This window comes from Loa loa (assembly GCF_000183805.2).
Source record: "Loa loa unplaced genomic scaffold supercont3.251, whole genome shotgun sequence".
NCBI classification, from domain to species: Eukaryota; Metazoa; Nematoda; class Chromadorea; order Rhabditida; family Onchocercidae; genus Loa; species Loa loa.
Genome location: NW_018108431.1, coordinates 72,167 through 93,623, shown reverse-complemented (window position 1 = coordinate 93,623; position 21,457 = coordinate 72,167). Strand labels below are relative to the sequence as shown.

The window sequence follows — 21,457 nt, the reverse complement described above, 5'->3', positions numbered from 1 at the left end:
AGCATTTAAATCGATTCGATATTAGTCAATAAACTATCAAACATTAAGCATATTGTTGTTTAACGTATTATCGTTATCTTCTGACCAAGTGTCATTAATCATTTAATGATAAATGATAATGGATCAACAGATATCTGATATTTCTGCTCGTCTTTCTATTCTCAATGCATAAACAATATAATATTTCATTTTCATTGCGTGGAATTTAAATTTTAATAAAAATATCAAACTTATATTTGCGTTATGGAATGAGAAGAATAAAAAAATGTCTAATACTTCATAACTTATTTTCAATAAATATTTCAGTAAGTCGATTATGAGCATGAATCAGCCGTTACGTTCACAATCATTCAGACAACGATCTCGAGCATCAATTCACATGAAACGTTATCCATTTGATGATGGAGCTCAACAGGTTCAACGAAGAAGTTCACATCCTACTATTTATCGAAATTCCACTTTACATTCAAGGTTCAATTATTCCATTCATATCTATTGCATAAAGATATTTAGAAAAGGAAATTGTTACGAATAAGTCAAAATTCATTATGTAAGTAAAGATTTATGATATATTTATACATACATGTAAAATTAGTCATAAAGCTAAAGAAGTAGTCAAGTATTATAGACATGGGAAGTATTCTACCATTTATTCAGTCAAAAGGTTATTGCTGACCCTCTTGACCTATCAGTAACTTGACCTATTGGATTAAAATTTTGACGAATACGAAATTTATGTAAAAGAGTACTATTAGTGTAAATATTGCTATTTTATGAATATAATGAATTCATTTGATACATTTATTACACGTGAACCTAAAATATCTCCTCGAACTGTATTTTTTTAATCTGGAAAATGTTTTTTCTCCTGAATTCTCATTGAAATGTATTGCAACTAGTCTAATTTTGTTCTTAAAGTATGAAATCCGCTAAAATCAATGATTTCTGTGGTTAATTAAATAACGGTTTGTTTTTTTTGCTTCTAAATTTCTAGAAATCAGTTAAAGGAATGGAATTGTCGGAAATCATTTAAAACAAACTAAACTACTCAAAATTAATGGAAGAGGGAAATTTTGCTAATTGATGATGTTTGTTATTGATCTAACAAATCCGCTTTACCACGTAGTAATTAATAATGTTGCTGTTGATTTAAGCGATCAGTTTTTACTTCCTTTTGAGCTAAACTTTTACTCTTTTCCCCTATATTATTCCTTTATTATTGAAACTTTTCGTGTTGTCCATTAATCAGGTAATCAAATGATAAGATTAAATAGCATTTTATGGCTTTTGATAGCAAGCGTCAAAATAGGGGTTGTACACTTCTGTCATTTGTAATACAATTTAAGTTTCTTACATTTGATGATTAATGCTTTATTCCACTTCTTCCCTCCTCCATTTGCAAATCGTTCAGTTCAGTTTAAATTACTGAAGAAATTTGAGGAAAAGTGGAACTTATTCACTGCTAATTATCCTAAGCAAAAATTTTATTAATTTACTTAAATATCAAAATTTCCAGACTAGCTTGTCCTTCTTGCTTCTCATCATTAATGCTTTATTTCTTTTCCTCTCACTCCACTTTCGCAAATATTTCAATTAATTTAAATTACCGAGTGAAATTCGAGGGGAGATGGAAATTTCTTGCTGCTGATTAACGTAAAATAACATTTTATCCATCTACCAGTCATTAAAAATGTCCAAAATTTTCCGCAGATTTTGTTTATTTTTTCTTCGACTTTTTTTCTGAACAAAATTAATCTTTGATTTCTACAAGATGATCAATGGCATGTTTTTGCAATTAAGATATTATTAGTCTGGTAAAGTGAAAAATACATTTGAATAGGACGTAATCTGTTAGACATTTACTTTGCAAAATATTATATTTTTGAAATTTAAGGAAGGGATGAATGGGAAGGAAAAGATTGAACAAAATTTTTTGACAACTTTCCAATCATTGAAAAAATTTTACTTTTAATTATTCTATTTAAAAGAGTTATTTATTACCGGTGATTATTTTCCAGAAAAATTTGCTAAATAAAAAAAATGTTTGAAAACATTGTTGGACAACTCATTGATAAGTCATTGAAGCAAAATATGCTTTTTTAAATTAATTACAACAAATTTGGAGTTAAAATGCTTAATTAATATTCGAGGATATTATAAATTGAAAAAGCTCGCAGTTCCATATATTCCAACAAATCAAACAGATCAAACTTCGATTGCAAGAAAGGAAAAAAAAACATTAAAATTCGATAAAAAGATTTTGGTTTTTCAAAATTCATCATTTCCTTAAGTTAATTATAATTAATGCATTAAATTATACGTGTCGGGCTTCCTTTTTTGCCTCTATCTTCCCGGATTTGTTCGATAGTCCGGTTTCCGGAATCGAACAAAAGTTAGAAGGTGAGGACTTGATAATTTGTTTATGAAGAGTGAATTGTTTTTACTGATATATCATATCGTTTCTTATTTTATTTTTACTTTTTTACTATTTTGCTTTTTATAGGCATCGACCATCGGATATAGCACGAACAGATGTTTGGCCAAAACCGAAAGAAAGAGCAATCGAGGAGCGCTTTCTTAATTTGGTAGATTCTGATGATTACACCCGAGTGCGGGAATTTAATATTGATGAAAAGGGTACTGTTGTTAGCCGAGGTGATTCGTTTCGTCTCAAAAGTCCCACTTGTCATAAACGAGGTAAAACTGGACATTCTTAGCTTTAAATATATGTATATTTTTACATTAGTGTATAGTTTTAGCAAAAAATAAAAATAAAATAAAATTCACATAAACTTTAAATTTAAAAATATTGTAATGTAATCAATCAATAAACATGATTAATTAGAATATTTTTTTTCTTTTACAAAATTTAACCAGCGAGTTTCATGCCGATAGTTAAAAAAAAGAAAAAGAAAAAGAGATGTCATTGTTTATGTCGATGATTCAGCTGTGACAAAAAGTGAGAGTTGTTCCTACCTCTTTATTTGATAATACCTAAAATTTGATAACTAAACCTTTATTACGATCAATTTATTAATACGACAACGAACATAGCAATTCTGATTTCGATACAACAAATTTATGATGAAAACAGTATGAAAAAGAAACCCTCCATATTATCTAGCCCAACGACCTACTCGAAATACAACTTTAAAGTATACCATAACTCTTCGTTTGAATCCTGGTATTGTTCTTAGATTACAAGAATTAGCATGTTTGTTAACGCATGTGGAATTGTGCTCTTTGTTAGGGTACGTAAACACAATAGATGCACAATTTTGGCTTATATTTTACATTACACAATAAATTCACACATACAGCAGATTATAAATTTATCAAATTTACAAAAGAGAATCACTGATTCATTGCTTCACCTGATGATTTCAGTGATAGTTTATAGGCTTAATTTTTTCTTCCACTGCAAAGGTTTTTGTCAAGTTTTTTTTTTTTTAGAATCACGAAAACCAGGTCGATTTGTTTTATCAAATGAATCAGACGGCTCACATTCAACATCAAACGATAGCATTATGCCTTCTAATTTTAATGAAAAGGATGAAAATAATCAGCCATCAACTAGTACCGCTTTTTATGAAGTATGTCCAAGCAGTCACGTTCATATGAATTGATATTTCTTTAATTCAACTTTCCTGAAATTCCCTGATTAAGCTTTTCTAAACTTTTCCAATTTACTTTTTATTATGTTTAAATTGATAGGCTACACATGACATTTGGTACTTTATTCAATTAGGAACTGACTGTGATTGAAAATTTGAACTTTTTTCTATATGATATCATTTTCGTATCAAATGCTTTTGTAAATCTGATAAGTCATTGATAAATCTGTCATTTTTAAAATGAAAATGCATAAGTTTTTTTTTTTTGTTATGTTCAAATATTTGGTAATACATTCGAAAATTGTAGATATATGTACTTGGCTCAACAGGTGTAGGAAAAACTGCTCTCATTGGACAATTTATGACCTCGGATCATCGAAATACCTATGCTACTGATATAGGTTTGATTTTATTATATTTTTAGTTTTTTAGAAATTTGGGAATTTATTTGGTGGATTTATAACACACTATATTCTTTGGCATTATTGAATTTTTCAATTTAAATTAAACGGTATAATATTTTTTTGAGTATTTAAATATCCATCGAAAAGACCTTACTTATCTTTAATCTTTATTTTAATTGTAGCTTATAAGAAGAAAAAAAAAGAAAATATTTTACAGAGCAAGTTGACAATACAGTATCAATTATAATTGGTGATAAGGAAAGCGAATTGACATTCCATGAAGTTGATCCACATAATGTAAGTTATTCAACATATAGTCAATATTTTTGTTTATTTTATTAATTCAAGTATTTATGAGTGATAGTTTGAATCAAATTCAAATGAACAGAATAAAATGGATAACAAATAAATTGAATGTAATTCGAATTGAATTATTTCTAAATTGGATAAATGTGATAGTTAAAATTCAAATTTAGATAAGCATAACAAAATAGACTATATATAAATTCAACTTTATAGAATTAACATCGATTACTATAATTTATGATAATGAATAATGGATAGGGTGAATCATATTATCATTGTGTGTTGTCAATCAGTCTATTATTGTTTAGGATTGTTCTTGGCAAAATGATAAAGCAGATATTTATTTGCTCGTATACAGTATCGATTCAAAAAGTTCCTTCAAAGAAGTTATGAATGTTGTTGAATGTTTACGTGGATCAACATCCGCACGGCATACACCTATTGTTATGGCTGCTAATAAAGTTGATTTGGAACGAAAACGTGCTGTTAGTAAGACAGGTAAGTAATTATTAACAATGTTTTAATTAATCTTACCAATATTAATTTGGTATACCCTTTTTTCTGTACTCCATATTTACTGAAAAAAAAAAAAAAGAAAACTGAAGAATTACCATTTTCTTTCTTTTTTCTTCTTTTTTTTGTTTTGCTTGATATTAAAATAAAAGCGATCGAAAGATGTTTTTGCAAAATGAAAATTTAATTTTAGATGCAAAAAATGCTGCAATGACTTATGGTTTTGTACATTATGAAGTATCCGTAGCGTTAAATTTAGACGTCGATGATCTTTTGGTTGGACTTATTGCTGAAATCAAACATTCATTGAAATCAGATCTGCTCGATTTTCGTGATAATATCAAAGTTTGCTTGAAAAGCAGTTTTTGATTTGAAAAATTCGCGAAAAAAAAATTTTGCCTTTTAAAATTTAGGAATTTATTTATTGTCAAATCAGAAGAAAAAAAAAAAGAGAAATCATATGCTACATGAAATCGAATTTATGCAACTTAATTTGGGAAAATTCTGCAAAAGTTTTTCAGCAAAATACAATTTAATAAATATTTCTTTGTGTTTTTTTAAATGCATATTCGAATTTAAAAATTGACAAGTGGAAAAAAATTCACAAATTGAAAAAAATAGCCAAAGGAGAAAAAGAAGCATTTGCTAAAATTCTTTGAATCTTTCCTAATACTTCGATCCTCTTTGGTGATTAGAAGGAAAATTTCAATTTAGTCTTCCAAAGAAAGCACTGACACGGAGATGATGGAAGAATCGAATGAATTCAAAGCTGCTATCCGAAGATATTCAAAAAGACGACAGCAGATGGGTGGTACAAATGAGGTCATTCTTTTTATATTTAATATAAAAGGTCATCTATCAACAAGGTATTTGCGCATAATATCGCTTATTTTGTTTAGCTATTTATGACAGTTGAAAGTTGCCTAATCTGGAAAACTTCATGGTCCAATTAATGCTTTCTGCCTAATTATGCATCAACAGTTTGCTCTAAATAATAATGACCATCGAAATTTGTACTACAATGCGGAAATATTCACAATAGATATTTTTAATTGATCTTTGATGATTTGCTTTTTTTTTCTTCTCAATTTCATAAAAAAAAATGTTTCTCTTTGTTATTTCATTTTTTTTTTTATTTGCAGAAAAAGGCGAATAAATGTACGCATTTCAAAAGTAATCTTGTGGAACGTTTTCGAAATTGGAGACGGTTATTGCCAAATTTAAATTATTAATTATATTTTCAAATCGGAACCTTCTACCATTACTCTTTCAGCCTTCTTATAATTTTTTGTTATCAATTTTGTTTTTAAATTTAATCCAATTATCAATATAAACGAAATTTTTTTTTTAATGGATAAAATTTTGCAAATGAAGTATGTAATTCCATCGCAACAACATTCAAACAACTTCAACATTATTACATATTGATCATATGCAATTCGAAGATAGTACGAACAAAGAAAATTACTGGAAATAATAATACCAAAGAATATCACAACAACAATACCGAAGAGTGTCACAGTAGTAATACCGGAAAATGTCAAGGTAGTATTATCGATCAATGTCCAATAGTAGCAAAGGAGAATCTCACATCACTGAATGTCTTATAAGCATATGTACTACACTTGACAGAGCTATTGTGCATTGTCATCTGGCAAAAGATATACATCATTGAAAAATGTTACGAACCATTGTAGATAAAAAGAATTTTGAAAACGAATAAAAGCTTGAAAAATACTTTTAATGATTTAAATTGAAGCTAATTATTTATCTGCTAACAGCAATACCAAAGAGTGTCACGATAATAATACCTGATTTACTAATTATATACAACTATTTAATTGGTGCCAAACTATTTCTGTACTGTACAAAATTATAGTCCTAAATTTCAAGCTGTTTTTCTATCACAGTGATTTTCCTTTTAAGAAAAAGTAAGGGAAGAACAAAGAAACAACTATTCATTTTTTTAAATGGGAAATCGCTAAAATAGTGTAACCAAAACGAATGGGAAAAAAAGGGAAATTTTAGCTGATTGAAAATTTTGGGGACCGTGGGATCAACTAATTGCATTGCATATTGCCATAGTGTCATACTAGTGTCGAAGTTGCATAGCAGCTCAGCGTTACGATAAGGATTTTTAGGAAACCAGTAGTCGGGTTGTGTTTGGGATTGTGCGGTCGACTGTTAATTTACTCAATTGATTCCTCCATTCTTCAGTACATTTCACTATTTTTGTAATTACTAATCCACTCTGTTGTCTATACCGACAGCTCGCTAATACTCGCTAATTAATTAATTAATACGTTAGTCAACTGTTTTCTAATTCGTTACAAGTAAAAGGAAACACAACACCGGAATTTACATGGCTCTCATCTGGCTCTCATCTGAATCCCTGTATATTGGATGCGTTGTATGGTATAATTTAATTTATCAGTCGAGTGACGTTATAATTCGGTTTCTGTCTTTGTTTGTAAACTGAGCAAATTTTAATTGCTGATGATGCGCCCTATCTAAAGATCAAAATAAGTTTTCCTTGGAACGGTCTTTCAGAAGTGGACAGGTGCATTCCGTTTGCATCATTGTTGTCACTTTTCATAGGAACAGCTCCTTCCATTCATCAGCAGTAAGGCATTACCAGCCTTTGTCATTAATTAGAACAGATGATTAAAAATAGATGAACTAATGGCCATCTCTTTTTAATTCATTTATTGGACTATTGCATTCTATTTCGTTTAGTCATGTATCGATTTTTATTTTTTTATATGGCTTTGGTGATTTTGCTTACAACGTGTAGTAGGAATAAATTCAAAAAATTCGTGATTATGTCAAATTCCTATTTTGTTTTATTGTTACTGGTATACAAATTTTCAGAAATCATATAAGATGACGGAGTCATCCGCAATTGACTTCGACGTGTTGTTTTATGATCATCTAATCAAGGAGGAACCGAAACTGGTTAATAAGGTGTTTAGCGCACAACGGCGAGATGAATTAGAAAAGAAACGGGTGTGTATTTATTACCATTTGTGACTGGTATTAAATTTCTTCCGAATTTATCGTTTTTCCTTTTAGTTTTTATCTTCAGCCAGACATTACCATCAACAGATCTTATCATACATTAGAAGACTCATCGAATTACTGTAGCATACTCTTAACACTTTTTTTTTGCTAAGATGCCTACATTTTCTAGAGATCATCTGGTAATTTCAAGCCGCTTAAAGAAGTTGTAAAGGAATACAATAAAATTGTGTGCCGAAAACGTGGCGCGAATGGCATTATCGGTAGTTCACCTGTTGCTAAAAAGGCTTTAAGACAAGATGAAATGGATGATTCAAGTGACAGCTCAGATAGCGAGGATCCAATCAAGCAAGCTGCGGTAAGTTCTTCATTTATAAATTTTCTCTGACATAAATGTTCTTTGAAGGCAAGATGCACTGAGGCTTGTTAAATGGTTACTTGAATCACCCTAAAAAAACAATAGCTTAGTACGTCTGGTTAATAAATAGAAATGCAGTCGTTACCTAAGACTATAACGGGACTTTAATACTGCTAAGACAATCTGATTTAGCGGTTATTTTAGCTGTCAGTATCAGCTGCTGCTATTACTTCGTAATGTGTCACCTTATCGATTTCTCGGGAGTATGTGATGAAGAAACTAAATTAAGATCAAAATTCTGAAACTGGATTTAATCGAGTTGCTTATGATGCTTATTTTATTTTTTTAATGGAGTTATGTCTACTGATTTATTAACTGGAGTAATTTCAGACAAAATTAATCAGGAGTCCAGGAACAAAGCGTATCCCTGTTCCATCACTATCTTCAAATTCCAATTCCAATATCCCTGTTAGTTTCCTTGCTTTTCTTCCATGAAGTGTGAGAAAAAGAATTTTATGATATGAAGGGATACATTTTTCTTTGGTCTTGAAATTCCGAACGAATGGACTTCATTTAGGCGCATCAGAACTAGACGGTTTTGTGCCGTTGTAGTTTAAGCGGTGCCTTAAATCATAATGTCACTCCAAATTAGCGCAATCAATCCTTCACAGTTGCGAAAACTTTTACATAACGAACATATTTTAGTTCAGAGTTGTTAAAAAAGCCTCATTTGTCTTTGTCTTTTGTCTCTCATTGGTCTTTCGTTTAATTTGAAATTAGCTAATCCTTTCGTTAACGATTCATTACAGATGAAGAACAAAGTAGCTCAGCCAGTAAACCAATGGGGTGGTAAAACTTCATCATCATCTGACTCAAGCGATGACAACGAGAAGATATCGATGGTTTGAGATCGTTTTGAAATTCATTTAAATTTTTGTTTTGTATTAAATATTTCTAGTCTAAGATATTGCATGAAGTGTTATAGGTTTATGTTTTTATTTTGGGTATGTGGCGGTCTTATATATTCATCTTCAACTATGAGAAATTTTCATGTGCTTTTGCAAATTATTTTCAGAGACAACTCATTTCAAAAGCAAGTAAAACACTGCAAACAAAATCATCCAAATCCAGTGGTTTACTGGTTTCAGCGACGAAGAATGCCAAGATTGCTAAAGTCTCCCAGCCACTTAATCTTGTGATAGCAAGGAAGCAAACGAGAAAGGATAGCAGTTCTGGTTCATCAAGTACTTCAGATGAAGTTACGAAGAAAGAAATTAAGGTTCCATCAACTGTAAAACGAGCTGTATCGAGGAAGGCGGGTTCGTTGACAAGTTCTAGCAGTGATGATAATGAGAGCAGCACTAAAGGGAAGTCACAAGAAAGTAATATTCCCGGGAAGCCAGTTCCAGTCTTGTCAAATGCCAATTTAAAGAACAATGCAGCTCCAGGAAGTTCATCTGGTAGCACTTCCAGTAGTGATAGTGATGATATAAGTGTGGATATGAACGTAAAGATTTCAAAGCGAGCAACTCCAGCTAAACAAAACGGTATTTTAAAAAATACTACTACAAGAAAAAATTCATCTGGAAGTTCATCTGACAGTACTTCAAGTGATGATGATGATGCTAGTAACAATTTGAGGCCATCAGTGCAAGGAAAAGTTCCCGTTAAAACAGCTCCAGTCACATCAAATAGTAATTTGAAGAATGACGCGGCATCAAAAAAGTCATCTGAAAGTTCATCTGACAGTACTTCAAGTGACAATAATGATACAAATAAGGATATAAGGCCTTCAATGCAAGGAAAAGTTCCCGCGAAAGCAGTTCCAGCCACGTCAAATGCTAATTTAAAAAATGCACTTTCTGCTAAAAAGTCATTTGAAGGTTCATCCGATGGTACTTCAAGTGACGATGATGATGCAAATAAGAGTTTGAAACCATCAGGGCGAGAGGAAGTTTCCAAGAAAGCAGCCATACCAAATGCTAATTTAAAAAATATATTTTGTGCAAAAGAACCATCTGAAAGTTCATCTGACAGCACTTCTAGTAGCGATGATGGTGCAGACAAAGGTTTGAAATCAGGAAATGTTCACAAGAAAGCAGTTCCGGCGCTGCCAACTATCAATTCGAAAAATACAGTTTCTGCAAAAGAATCAGCTATAAGTTCATCTGAAAGCACTTCAAGTGACGATGATGATGCAAATAAGAATTTAAGGCCATCAGTGCAGCGAAAAGTTCGCGGGAAAGCAGCGCCAGCCACGTCAAATGCTGATTTAAATGAAAGTTCATCTGACAGTAGTTCAAATGACGACGATGATGCAAATAAAGGTTTAAGGCCATCAGTGCACGGAAAAGTTTCTGGTAAAGCAGCTTCAATCTCGTCGAATGGTAATTTAAAGAACGCTACAGCATCAAAAAACCATCTGAAGAAAAAAACCACCTGAAAGTTCATCTGACAGTACGTCAAGTGACGATGATGATGCAGATAAGAGCATAAGGCCATCAATGCAAGGAAAAATTCCCGAGAAGCCGGTTCCAGCCAAACCAAAGGCCAGTTTGAAAAATGCGGCTGTTGCTAAAAAACCATCTGAAAGTTCATCTGACAGTACTTCCAGTAGCTGTGATGATGCGGGCAAAAGTTTGAAACCGGGAAATGTTCATAGGAAAGCAGTCCCGGCGCCGCTAAGTGTCAATTCGAAAAATACAGTTTCTGCAAAAGAACCAACTGAGAGTTCATCTGAAAGCACTTCAAGTGATAATGATGATGATGCAAATAAGAGTTTAATGCCATCAATGCAAGGAAAAGTTCTCGGGAAAACAGTTCCGGCCACATCAAATGCAAATTTAAAAAATGCAGCTACTGCGAAAAAATTATCTGAAAGTTCATCTGGCAGTGCTTCCAGTAGCGATGATGGTGCGGCCAAGAATATGGAAATATCAGTAAAGCAGAACACAAATAGATCTCTTGCAATGCAGAGAGGAGGAAAATTCGAGAACAGTTTGGAAAAGAATACTCCTAAACCCCTAGCTAGAACATCCGGAATAACTGTGTCTTCTACTGGGAAACCTCAAGTTACGAAAGACTTAGATTATAGTAGTTCGGACTCTGAAAGCGTGAGTGATGAAACACCTGCTAAAAAACTGAAGTTGCAGGTTCATCAGAAAGCGACAAGGACAATTCAGGTGAAAGCAGTAGATACAAGTTCCTCCGATTCTAGTGACAGCGATAGCAGTAGTGCAATAAAACCAAGGAAAAACACGCGACAAAAATCTGGGAATGTCCTGAATAACAAATTGAATGGTGCCATGAAGAGTATTTCAAGTTCGTCGGATTCTGATGAATCACATCGTGAGGCAGCAATGAAAACTGTAACGACAAAAATGATTGGAGACAAGATCTTTGCAAATGAAGATACATCGTCTTCTGATTCAGACAGTGATAGCAAAATAAAGAAAGTACAAGTTGCAGCGGTTGCGAATGCGAAACAATCCAAGAAAGTATCGCAACCAGCAGTCATTCAGTTGAAGGTCAAGTCGGGTTCCTGTCCTTCTGATTCATCTTCGGATTCCGAAACTGTTCTTCCTGGAAAAACAACACAAAAGCAGCAGTCAGTTGGGTTGCAACATCAGCAGAAAATGACCGGAAAACAGAAATTAGTGAATGATAGCTCTTCTGATGGTAGTTCTTCCGATGATGCTGGAGCTAAGACAGCTGAAACGAAAGTGCCTACTGTGATCAGTAAAGCCTTCACTGAAAAGACTGGAGGTTCATCGAAACTGAAAAACTTCCATCAAAAAGCAACAACAAAACCGCCAAATAGTTCTAAACTTCCTGCCGAAAGGGATTCTGAAACTTCGTCAGATTCAGATTCCGATGAAGCTGCTTTGGAACCGTTGCAGCTGCAAACTGCGAGGGAGGTACGAATAAATGACAAATCTGTTGCTACAAAGGATTCAGCTACTTCATCAAGTTCAAGTTCAGACAGTGAAGTAGCCTCAAAGGAAAGAAAAGTGAAAGCTATGCCTAAGCAAGCTAATGAAGGAACTTCCAGCAGTGTTATCGATTCTACAAAGAAAGCAGCAACGAGACAGTCTAATGATTCTTCGTCAGATGACAGTGACAAAGATAATAATAAAAGGTTAACTTCTGAGAATACTCGAATCTTCGTTTTTCAAATTGTAAATTTATTAGAATTTACACCTACTTTTGTCTTTCAATCTTTTCTATTTTCCCTTAGCTATTTCCACCCTATGTCTATCTTTCACTTTTTTTTAGAAAAGATGATACAGGGAAAGCTATCGATATTGTGAAATCAGAATCGTTCAAAGAGGTATTGATTCAAATTCAGTGGTTAAGTTGCTTGGACTTCAATAGATAATTAATGGATTGAAACTGGTAATGTTAGATTAATTGGACAGGTTGGATTTCTTGTAACTTAATCTTTCTTTAGGACAACAATAAAAAAAATCGGAGTGGAAAAAATGCAGATTTGAAGGAGGAAGGTAAAAACACGGACTTAAAAGATGGAAGTGATGATGCGCAAGAGAGGTTTATAACTGTTTTATAAATTTACATTTAGTCATAATCGGATTACGATGATGCTTCTGTAGAGTTTTATACGAAAAGTGTAAATATTTTTGTATATCGAAAGGGATTTTTGATAATATGTGCAAATTTCTTCCATACGTACATTTGCAGAATGGGCAACAACCAAAACACTGTGGGTAAAAGCAATAACAAAAAACAGAAGGTATATTGCAGTTATAATTTTTCTTTAATATATCTATTAATTAATGAAGTACTTCTAACGAACTTCTGTAACTCTCAGAGATTTTTAACAGTATTTCTAGCTGCTACTAATATCTTCCATTTTTGGAGTTGTTGTTTATGGAATAGAGTTTATTTCCTGTTGTTCGATCTTCCTTTCTAAGTAGTTCATGATTTTTCCAAACATATTACCGGATTTTTCCTGATTTGGAACTCAGTAATTCATAAAGTCCGAAAAAAAATTGTAGCTGATGAAGAATGAGCCGTTTCGTCGAGTGACGATTTCGAAGGATGAATTGGATGACAAATTTCGCGACAATTCTTATCGGACAAAAGTTCGAGTTTAATATAAACTTCGTTTCCGATTTTTTCTCATTTTCAAGAATTGTAGAAACTCATTGGATAAAAAGTATTTTATTTATATTTTTCACCTACTCTACAAATTACATCAAACTATGAATATGAAGTGGTTCTGGAGCTTTTAGCCTTGCTATTGGTTTTGTGGCGCATATCCATAGAGTTGCACTGTCGAAATATTTTGGTGCTACTTAAAACAGTAATTTAAATTTTGTTTGGAATCTTGACACTCTATATATTCTTTTTGCTTCCTCACATTGTTCTTTCCATTTAGACTTACGACCAATGGGGTAAGAAAGCGTATGAAGATTTGAAAAAGGTGCAAGGCAAAGGATTTCGGCATGAAAAGACAAAGAAGAAGCGTGGCACCTACAATGGTAGTGGTACACATATTGATACCAGTTCTCATTCGATTAAATTTAGTAGCGATACCGATTGAAGAAATATTTCGTCTAACGTTTTCTTTTTTTAGCTGAATTTGAAGTATCTGAGAAAGAATGTGTCACTTATATTAGTTGTTGATGTCTTCCATCTTATCAGTTACTTTGGTGTTTTGCACAAAGTTGGCTCTTTTTCGTTTATTTTATATTTTATTCAATTGTTGGTCATATGGCTATTGCTTCCAAAGTTTTTTTCTAATAAGTTTTTCCTACTGTGTCCGTTTTCCTTCTATTAGAAGTTTAGCCAAAATAAAATCTACATATTTTCTTTTAATGCCATTTGCTGCTGATTATTTCCAGGATGGAAATGTTAGAATTGTTGAAAATAATTTTTCCTTGATGTTATTTTATTGTTTAGATAAACGTTTGTTTGACCATAGCGTTTTATGTTTTCAGTTCACCTGAAGCTTCTGGAAGACTTCATTCTACTTTCGGTTCTATACAGAAGGAGGAAAGTGATTTTCACTCTGGATACAGAAACATTAGAAATATTACAATTTTAAAGGCTATGGTTCTAATGTTTGCTTCTAATGATTATCATACATGGGTAATGTATAGTGCATTTCGTGGAGTAGTTTTCGCTGGTAAAAATTATGGCATTTGCATTTTAGCAGAGGACGTGGAGTATTCACTAAGTTCAAAGTTGTTCGTTGTTAGTGTATCCGTTTGCGATGGGGAAAGGTTGATTTGTATTGCCGTAGGTGAGCACATCAGTGTAAAGTACTGTGGACGGAAGACAGCTTAAGTTGATGGAATTTGATGGTTGGTCCAGAACTAGTGGAATTAGTGGTGGTCACCTTACGGGAGAAGTATGTATCGAGAGAGGTTGCAGCAGGTGCCCAGGAATTTTAGCGACATAAAGTCCTGTTTACATTATATATACGCTTCCACCGTATATTCACTGACAGAAGAAGGGCAGAATATTGCAGATCACAAAATGGGGAAATCGAAAACGGATTTGCATTCAAATGCTGACGTGAAGATGGAAGTGGATGAAGATGTGAAACCATCAATAAATGGTTTAGGTGACAAAGGCATACTGGAAACACCGATGTCAGCTAAGGTTGGCCAGGTAAAGCATTTTAGTATTTAACAAATATTCTTTTATTGTTGGCATAATGGGTCCTCAAAGGCTTGTATTGTGTTAATCATAAATTTAAACTATCGTCAGTTATAGAAAGAATTACCGAACGTGTTTTGGTACTACACGTTAATTGTAGTACAAAGTGCACGTGAGGAAAAATAAGGTTTAATCGATGGTGACCATTAGTTCCTGTTCCCATAGCGTAGTATATTGAGCGTAATCTCTGTTGTTTCGAAGTTTCTGATTCATAACTTCATATATGGCACTGATTTTCTGTACTCTATTATAAAGTTAGCTCCTCCCAACTGAAAGCATTTCAGGATGAATATGACGAACTTTGTACCATGGTTAATGCTATCGCCCATCCACTTGCTCCAAGAAAAGTAGCAAAGAAAATTTACAAATTAATAAAAAAGGTACCAATTTCACTCGTCTTTGCCATTTTTGAGTTCTGTTTCTATTATCTTTTAGTATGATTCATGCCGAAAAATTTTATGATTTAAAGAACTGGTTTTTTTAGGCTTCTAAAGATAAGCAATATTTGAGACAAGGAATGTGCGACGTACAAAAAGCTTTGAGAAAGAATGAAACTGGTATCGTTGTGCTTGCAGGTAGGATCTTTCAGCCGAATTGGACATGATTATAAATCATACGGCATCGTATGGCTATGCTTGTTGTTAACGTTGTGCAATGATTTACGAAATAAGATTGTCTAATGCAGCGCTGGTTCTGTCTTCCAGCTTTTATTGGTTCTACATTAAAAAAGTAAGATGTAGACGAGAGACATTTGCAACGCTTTTGAATCCCAGAGAACTTTTAATAAACAACCGCTTATTCAGTCCTCCAGAATTCGGATCCATGAGAAATAATCTTGCCGGATTCTAAACTTTCATGTAGAAAAAGTCGATAGAAATGTTTTTATAGGTAACGTATCACCAGTAGATGTTTATTCACATATCCCAGGCATATGTGAGGAAAAGGATATCCCATATATATTTACACCATCGCGCGAACATCTCGGATTGGCTACTGGTAAGATTGCGAAATTCTACCATGTAATTTGAATTATTTTTAGTCCTACTTCATCAAACAAAAAACTATCAGGTTATTTGATTTAGCATATTTTCTGATAACAGCATGATTTTACCGCGGAAACGACGTAATATTCCTTCCAGTAGTAATTCACGATGTTACTGTCTGGTCACTTTCTCATTCGTCATTAAGCTGGGAGGAGGTTCAACTTTATGGTTTCTTTAAAATGTCTTATGCATTTATGGTTGATTCAATTTTGATATTTTCAGACAATATTAAATCATTCTGAGACGGACTTGATTTTTTTTGGCGGGAAATTTTGCTTAAATTTGCTTTCCCATCCTACGATCCGATGAAATGTTTCAGGACATAAAAGGGCAGCTATACTACTTCTCATAAAAGAACATGCAGATTATGCGGATTTGTTTCATGAAGTATCTGAATTGATCAAGAGGATCGCACCCGATGCTTGATGCAGAAATTATAATTAACTTTGCTGGAATTGTTGCCTCTTATTTTTGCGACATATTGCATAAAGATCTCTACGTTTTGTCATGTATTTTTCTTTCAATCGTTTTATTTAAAATGGTCATTATTACGGAGAGTAGTTTTTGGTAACTTCTATATTTTATTCTTTACCCACGAAGTATGGAATATCCGTTACTCTAGCCGCAGTTTAAATCGGAAATAGCAGTTATCGAACAGTGAAATTGTTGGGTCACACTGGACAAAGTGATACAGATGGGACGTAGGGTCTCGTTTGAATAAATTGGAATTCTGGACAGCATGTCGCATATTCCAACATAGATGAGGATACTTTTTTTTGACATTTCGTGCTTTTTGTGATGTGAAGTGATCAGACTACACGTTGGTTACTGCTTAATACTTTCCTATTCTTTCTTTCTTTTTTTTTGTAATTGCTGCGACGGTAAGGGTTAGGAATATCTGGCACTAAAGTAATGACATGTAAAAAATATTAACATCAGGTTTCGATACTTTATAAATATGCAAGCAAGAATAATAAACACTGGTGTATAAGAAATAAATTTGTCAAAATGAGCAAAGAGAAGAAATGGACAATCAGGAAGAGTTTAAAAAATGAAAGATATTTGCATACAAATAAATGGTGGGATGGAATTGTATTTAACACAGTAGTAATTAATAAAGCGGGAAAGATCATATATGGTCATTTATATTAATAGTTCGATTATTTCAAACAAAAGAAGAAAGACACGTAACATGTACCGGGACTTCCCATATTTAATTAATTACCATATAAATTAAGAAAGAAAAACAAAAGGGATCAAGAATCTTCAATATTTCCTTAAAAGATGTCACTTGTGTTTGAGATGATGCCATTTAATTTTTAAATGAAATGAATGAAAATGATCAAATGGAATATTCATGGGAATCATGGAAAAAATGTATCTCACAATACTTTTCCTTTTTTTTATTCTATCTAACATCATCATAACTTATCCAAATGCTCATAATTTCTTTCGAAGAACAAAAAGCTCAAAGTCACTTTAATATTAACAGTAAAAAATTCATCAATCAAAAGAAAAAGGCTGTGATGATGTTTGATGAATACTAGTATTTAAAATAACGATACCTGTAAAAGTTCATTTTATCGTCAGAAATAGGTAAAAATAAAAAGAAAAAAACATATTGGTAATAATTGCAAAACCATAAAGAAATAGGCGAGATTATTTGTCTTGTAAACGATTAGTTACAATTTATTTTATCGTTTTTTTTTATCTATTTCTTTAAATTAAATTAAAATTAAACAACGGCATTAATATCAATAAATCTTATCATCAGTGAATATAGTATATATAAAAAAGCAATGCAACATCAACAAAAACAACTTATTATCATCATTATATTGCTCAGTTGATATCAGTAAGACAAACAGAAATCGAACAGATTTATATCAGCTCATGATATATATATATATATATATATATATATATATATATATATATAAAGCAAAATCATCACACAATTCGTTCTTTGATAACAATGATGCGCAACGGCTAAAAAAGTTACAGCGTCCATCAGAAATTTCATTTTTTCAAAATCTAACAATTATTCAATCTTTTGATGTTTCCGAAATATATTTCATAGTAGTTTTGCCTGAGTATAATTAAACTATATAATTATTAATCAATTCTAAAAGTACTTCTGGGTCAATATGCACCTTTTTTACTGTCTGTTAAATTTTTTGGAAGAATTCGTAAAAATTCAACAACTACAAAAAATCAAAGTAATCAAAGCATTGAGGTTTCTTAGAATATTTATTAATACTGGTTGAATATATGTAATAGATATGGAATAAAGCAACTATTTCTGATGCATTTCGAAAACATCCAAAAAAAATTGAAATTTTTAAACAAAACGAAAAAAATTTCCGCAAACGCTTAAACCCGCCTGTTACAGCAATTAAATGCATAGAAAGCGCCACTCATAATTCACAGCAACATTCGATATCGCTAGTTGAACTAACAAATTTTATATGAAAATGTTTCGAATAATTTGAGAGTGAATCCACGATATTTCTGTTGGTTAAGTCCAAATCTCCGGTTTCTGGAATGCTATAATACAGCAAATGCCATATTATAACATTGTGCATAGATTACGGATACGTTGTCTTGCACGACGCAGCGGTGCTGATCGAGATGGACGAGAATGCTCACCAGGTGGCAAATCTACAAATTGGTGTATTTTTTTCTTTTTTTTTGTTGATTAACATGTTGCGAAGCATAAAATTAAATAACGTTAAAGTATGCAATTAAATAAGTTAATTAATAGTCAAATAGAAAATACGATAACCGTCTGACCAAAAAAAAAAGAAAAAGTGCAGAAATTTGTTTTAAAATTTAATATATATCGCATATTCCACCCTACAATTAATAAATTATTAGTTCGTGGCAGTGTTTAACATATCTTAACGAAGAAGAGCATTCTAATATCATTAAAACTATATACAATAATGCCTAAATATTTGCATATTTATATGAAAAAAAAATGCAAAATTTCAGAAAACATTGGATTAGACGAATAAACTTGTACAATTATACTAAAAAATATGTATTTGTAATATGGCATAGCAAATGTTTAGCTAATTTACAATTCTGATTGATAAAAAATAAATTTGACAAAAAGAAATTAAAAATAAGAAAATTACCTTGTCAGAAAAAAAAACTATGCAAGTATGAATAAAAAATAATCCTAAATATATATGAACAATTTTAAAAATATCGAAAGAAAAAGTTGCTCAAAATTTTTTTGAAAAGAAAGAATAAAAAAAATTAATTAGATGCACAATAATAATTAGATCTAAATCTCTAAGAAAATAAAAAACTCGCTGAAAATTAAAAATTGATTACAATACTAATACTATGGTTGATCCAATAAATTCATATTAGCTCTGGAGTTAGAGATAAAATGTGATATCCAAAATATCCTAAAGTAGAGATAAAATGTAATAATGATTAACAGTGATAGAGCGTTCTTATCGCATCTTATCTTTACTTCGGGATACATTTTGGAAAGTTTATTGTGACCTTTTTATCTTGAATATCTTATTTCGTATTTATGAGAGAAGATCAAGGGGAAAAGCGGTAGTTAGGAAGAAAGCGAGGAAAATCTGGTATTAACCTTGTGTTTCTATCCTTGATGCTGGCAATATGGATGCGCATGAACATTCATCAGCACCATCTTCTATCATTGGTAAGTCCTTTATCAGTGATATAATAGGTATTTCTTCAAGATTCGATTTCTGATAATGCAAAGCTTCTTGTTTGGTACCTGAAAATCAGCGAACATTGCAAGAAATTTGTTGATTATAAATCTTGGGATTAATTATGAAAAAATTTTATTAATAACAAGATTAAATGATGTGCTGACGTAAATGTTTAAAGTAAAAATAAAAAAAAAAAGACTGATAAAAAATGACTAAAAAATTATTCCATCCCATTAACTTGAAGTAATCAAAATTCAACGAATTAAACCTTACGTTTCATGTAATAGTCATCATATGCAGAATGACCATTTTGATCTGTAATAGAGAATTGCTTTGGTGAACCTTCCACGGTCCACTTATTACGTTCTCCGGCCCAGTACTCATAACGTGGTGGTGTTGAGGGACGTGGTAGATCATAACGAACCGGATTACGCTCGATCTAGTAATAGCAGCAATAATATTCAAAATTAGCTTGTTGATTTTTAGAGCTATAACTGAAATGTTTGTTACCAATTGAAATCTAAGAGATATTTGTACGAGCAAGATTTCTTATAGAAAGAAATACTTATATTACTTATTATAAAAAAAAGTTTAACTTTCAACTAGTTGTTAAAACTAACTCTTGTTTCAGTGCTGGAATAATAGCTAGAAGGTAGAGATGAGGCTTCATATCGAGCACGTTGCATACGTAAGTCACCCTCGATTGCAACTCCAGCATATGTTCGAGGTAATGTACTGCTCTCAAAAACGGCTCTATCATGACGGGCGTAAGCTGAAACTTCGGGTGGTGGTGGTGGTGGTCGGTATTGACGTCGATAAGTAGCAAGTTGGGGAGATGAAGTTTGGTGCGGTCGGCGTCGTTCAATAGAGATACGTTTTTTATACGAGATAGATGTCTTTTCACTGACCGTTGTCCAATGTAAGTGAGCTGTTGGAGAAACTTTTCGCGCTCTTACTTTACTGGGATATGTTGAGTAATCACGAGCGCTTTGTCGTATGCCAGTTGTTTCTAGCGGTTGAGTCTCGAATATATTACGTTCCTCCCAACCAACATCTGATGCTAAGTCGATGCCGATATCAGCGGTAAGATCGCGATATGGCTTCGACTGACGCTCTGAACGTCGTCCGATCCAGTAGTCCACTTCACGAGTTTTGCGATGATAATCAAAATCATGAGGTGTTGATGTCACTTCGGAACGTCTGACCTCTGCAATTTCGTCATAATGCCGACTTTTTGGTATTTCCGAGATCTTGGGCACAGGATGTGCAATACCAACCGGTAGCGTGCGTCCGCTTGCAATTCTCCCGCTGATGGATATGTCAAAGTCATTCGCTCTATGCTCCGGTTTTGACGGCGATGTAGGTGGTTCCAGAGGACGACATATTTTGTATTCATTACCAGCATAAGCAGCCGTACAAGGAGGAACCAAGGGCTTCACATTATCAAACTGAAACATGCGATCATGGAAATCAGTATCTTTGAAAGGTGGATAAAGTCGTGATTCGACCTTAGTATCAGATATTTTATCTTCCCGAGCAAAAAAGTGAAAAGGCAACTCCCCCGGCATCAAATCCGACCGACCAGAGTGATAAATATTGACAAACAGCTGCAATGGAAGGCATTCAACATCACGTGAGAAGGGCAGATGAGATAAAGGCCCAACATACGTTTCCGAAACTGAGTGATCGCGAAGGACATCCTTTTTTCCCAACAAAACCATTGACATCGTATGAACAGATGAAGCAAAACCATCCACTCTATCTTGAGTAGGAGTCACTCTGACTTTTTAACCGGTACAAATTCATCGGAACGACCACT

At 32.7% G+C, this 21,457-nt stretch overlaps 4 protein-coding genes across 4 annotated transcripts in view; 3 read left to right on the top strand and 1 right to left on the bottom strand.

Moving 5' to 3' along the window:
• The first annotated feature begins 300 nt into the window (after window positions 1–300).
• Window positions 301–6,173, top strand: LOAG_05090 (hypothetical protein). Its single transcript, XM_020446764.1, has 9 exons — window positions 301–471; window positions 2,504–2,697; window positions 3,454–3,593; window positions 3,922–4,015; window positions 4,236–4,315; window positions 4,633–4,822; window positions 5,031–5,182; window positions 5,552–5,659; window positions 5,980–6,173. The coding sequence occupies exons 1-9, from the start codon at window positions 317–319 to the stop codon at window positions 6,067–6,069; spliced, it is 1,203 nt and encodes a 400-aa protein (XP_020302933.1). The 5' UTR covers window positions 301–316; the 3' UTR covers window positions 6,070–6,173.
• A 1,547-nt stretch (window positions 6,174–7,720) lies between these two features.
• On the top strand, window positions 7,721–14,084 carry LOAG_05089 (hypothetical protein; the record flags this gene model as incomplete). The annotated part of the gene is made up of 11 exons (XM_003140626.2): window positions 7,721–7,843; window positions 8,028–8,213; window positions 8,604–8,681; window positions 9,023–9,115; window positions 9,289–10,600; window positions 10,698–12,351; window positions 12,489–12,543; window positions 12,664–12,761; window positions 12,912–12,963; window positions 13,229–13,315; window positions 13,612–14,084. 11 exons carry the CDS (start codon window positions 7,721–7,723, stop codon window positions 13,774–13,776), a joined length of 3,903 nt encoding a protein of 1,300 aa, XP_003140674.1. The 3' UTR covers window positions 13,777–14,084.
• A 616-nt stretch (window positions 14,085–14,700) lies between these two features.
• Window positions 14,701–16,590, top strand: LOAG_05088 (hypothetical protein). Its single transcript, XM_003140625.2, has 5 exons — window positions 14,701–14,849; window positions 15,182–15,277; window positions 15,382–15,472; window positions 15,786–15,893; window positions 16,260–16,590. Exons 1-5 carry the CDS (start codon window positions 14,715–14,717, stop codon window positions 16,364–16,366), a joined length of 537 nt encoding a protein of 178 aa, XP_003140673.1. The 5' UTR covers window positions 14,701–14,714; the 3' UTR covers window positions 16,367–16,590.
• Window positions 16,591–18,318: 1,728 nt separating this feature from the next.
• LOAG_18294 (hypothetical protein) overlaps window positions 18,319–21,457 on the bottom strand; it is a gene marked incomplete at its 5' end in the record, with an annotated part of 8,376 nt that continues 5,237 nt past the window's right edge. The window contains 4 exons of the mRNA XM_020450956.1: window positions 18,319–18,601; window positions 19,554–19,703; window positions 19,912–20,077; window positions 20,259–21,338. Of these exons, the coding sequence (XP_020305310.1) occupies window positions 18,510–18,601; window positions 19,554–19,703; window positions 19,912–20,077; window positions 20,259–21,338 (1,488 nt within the window). The 3' untranslated portion in view covers window positions 18,319–18,509. The remainder of the gene's footprint in view (window positions 18,602–19,553; window positions 19,704–19,911; window positions 20,078–20,258; window positions 21,339–21,457) is intronic.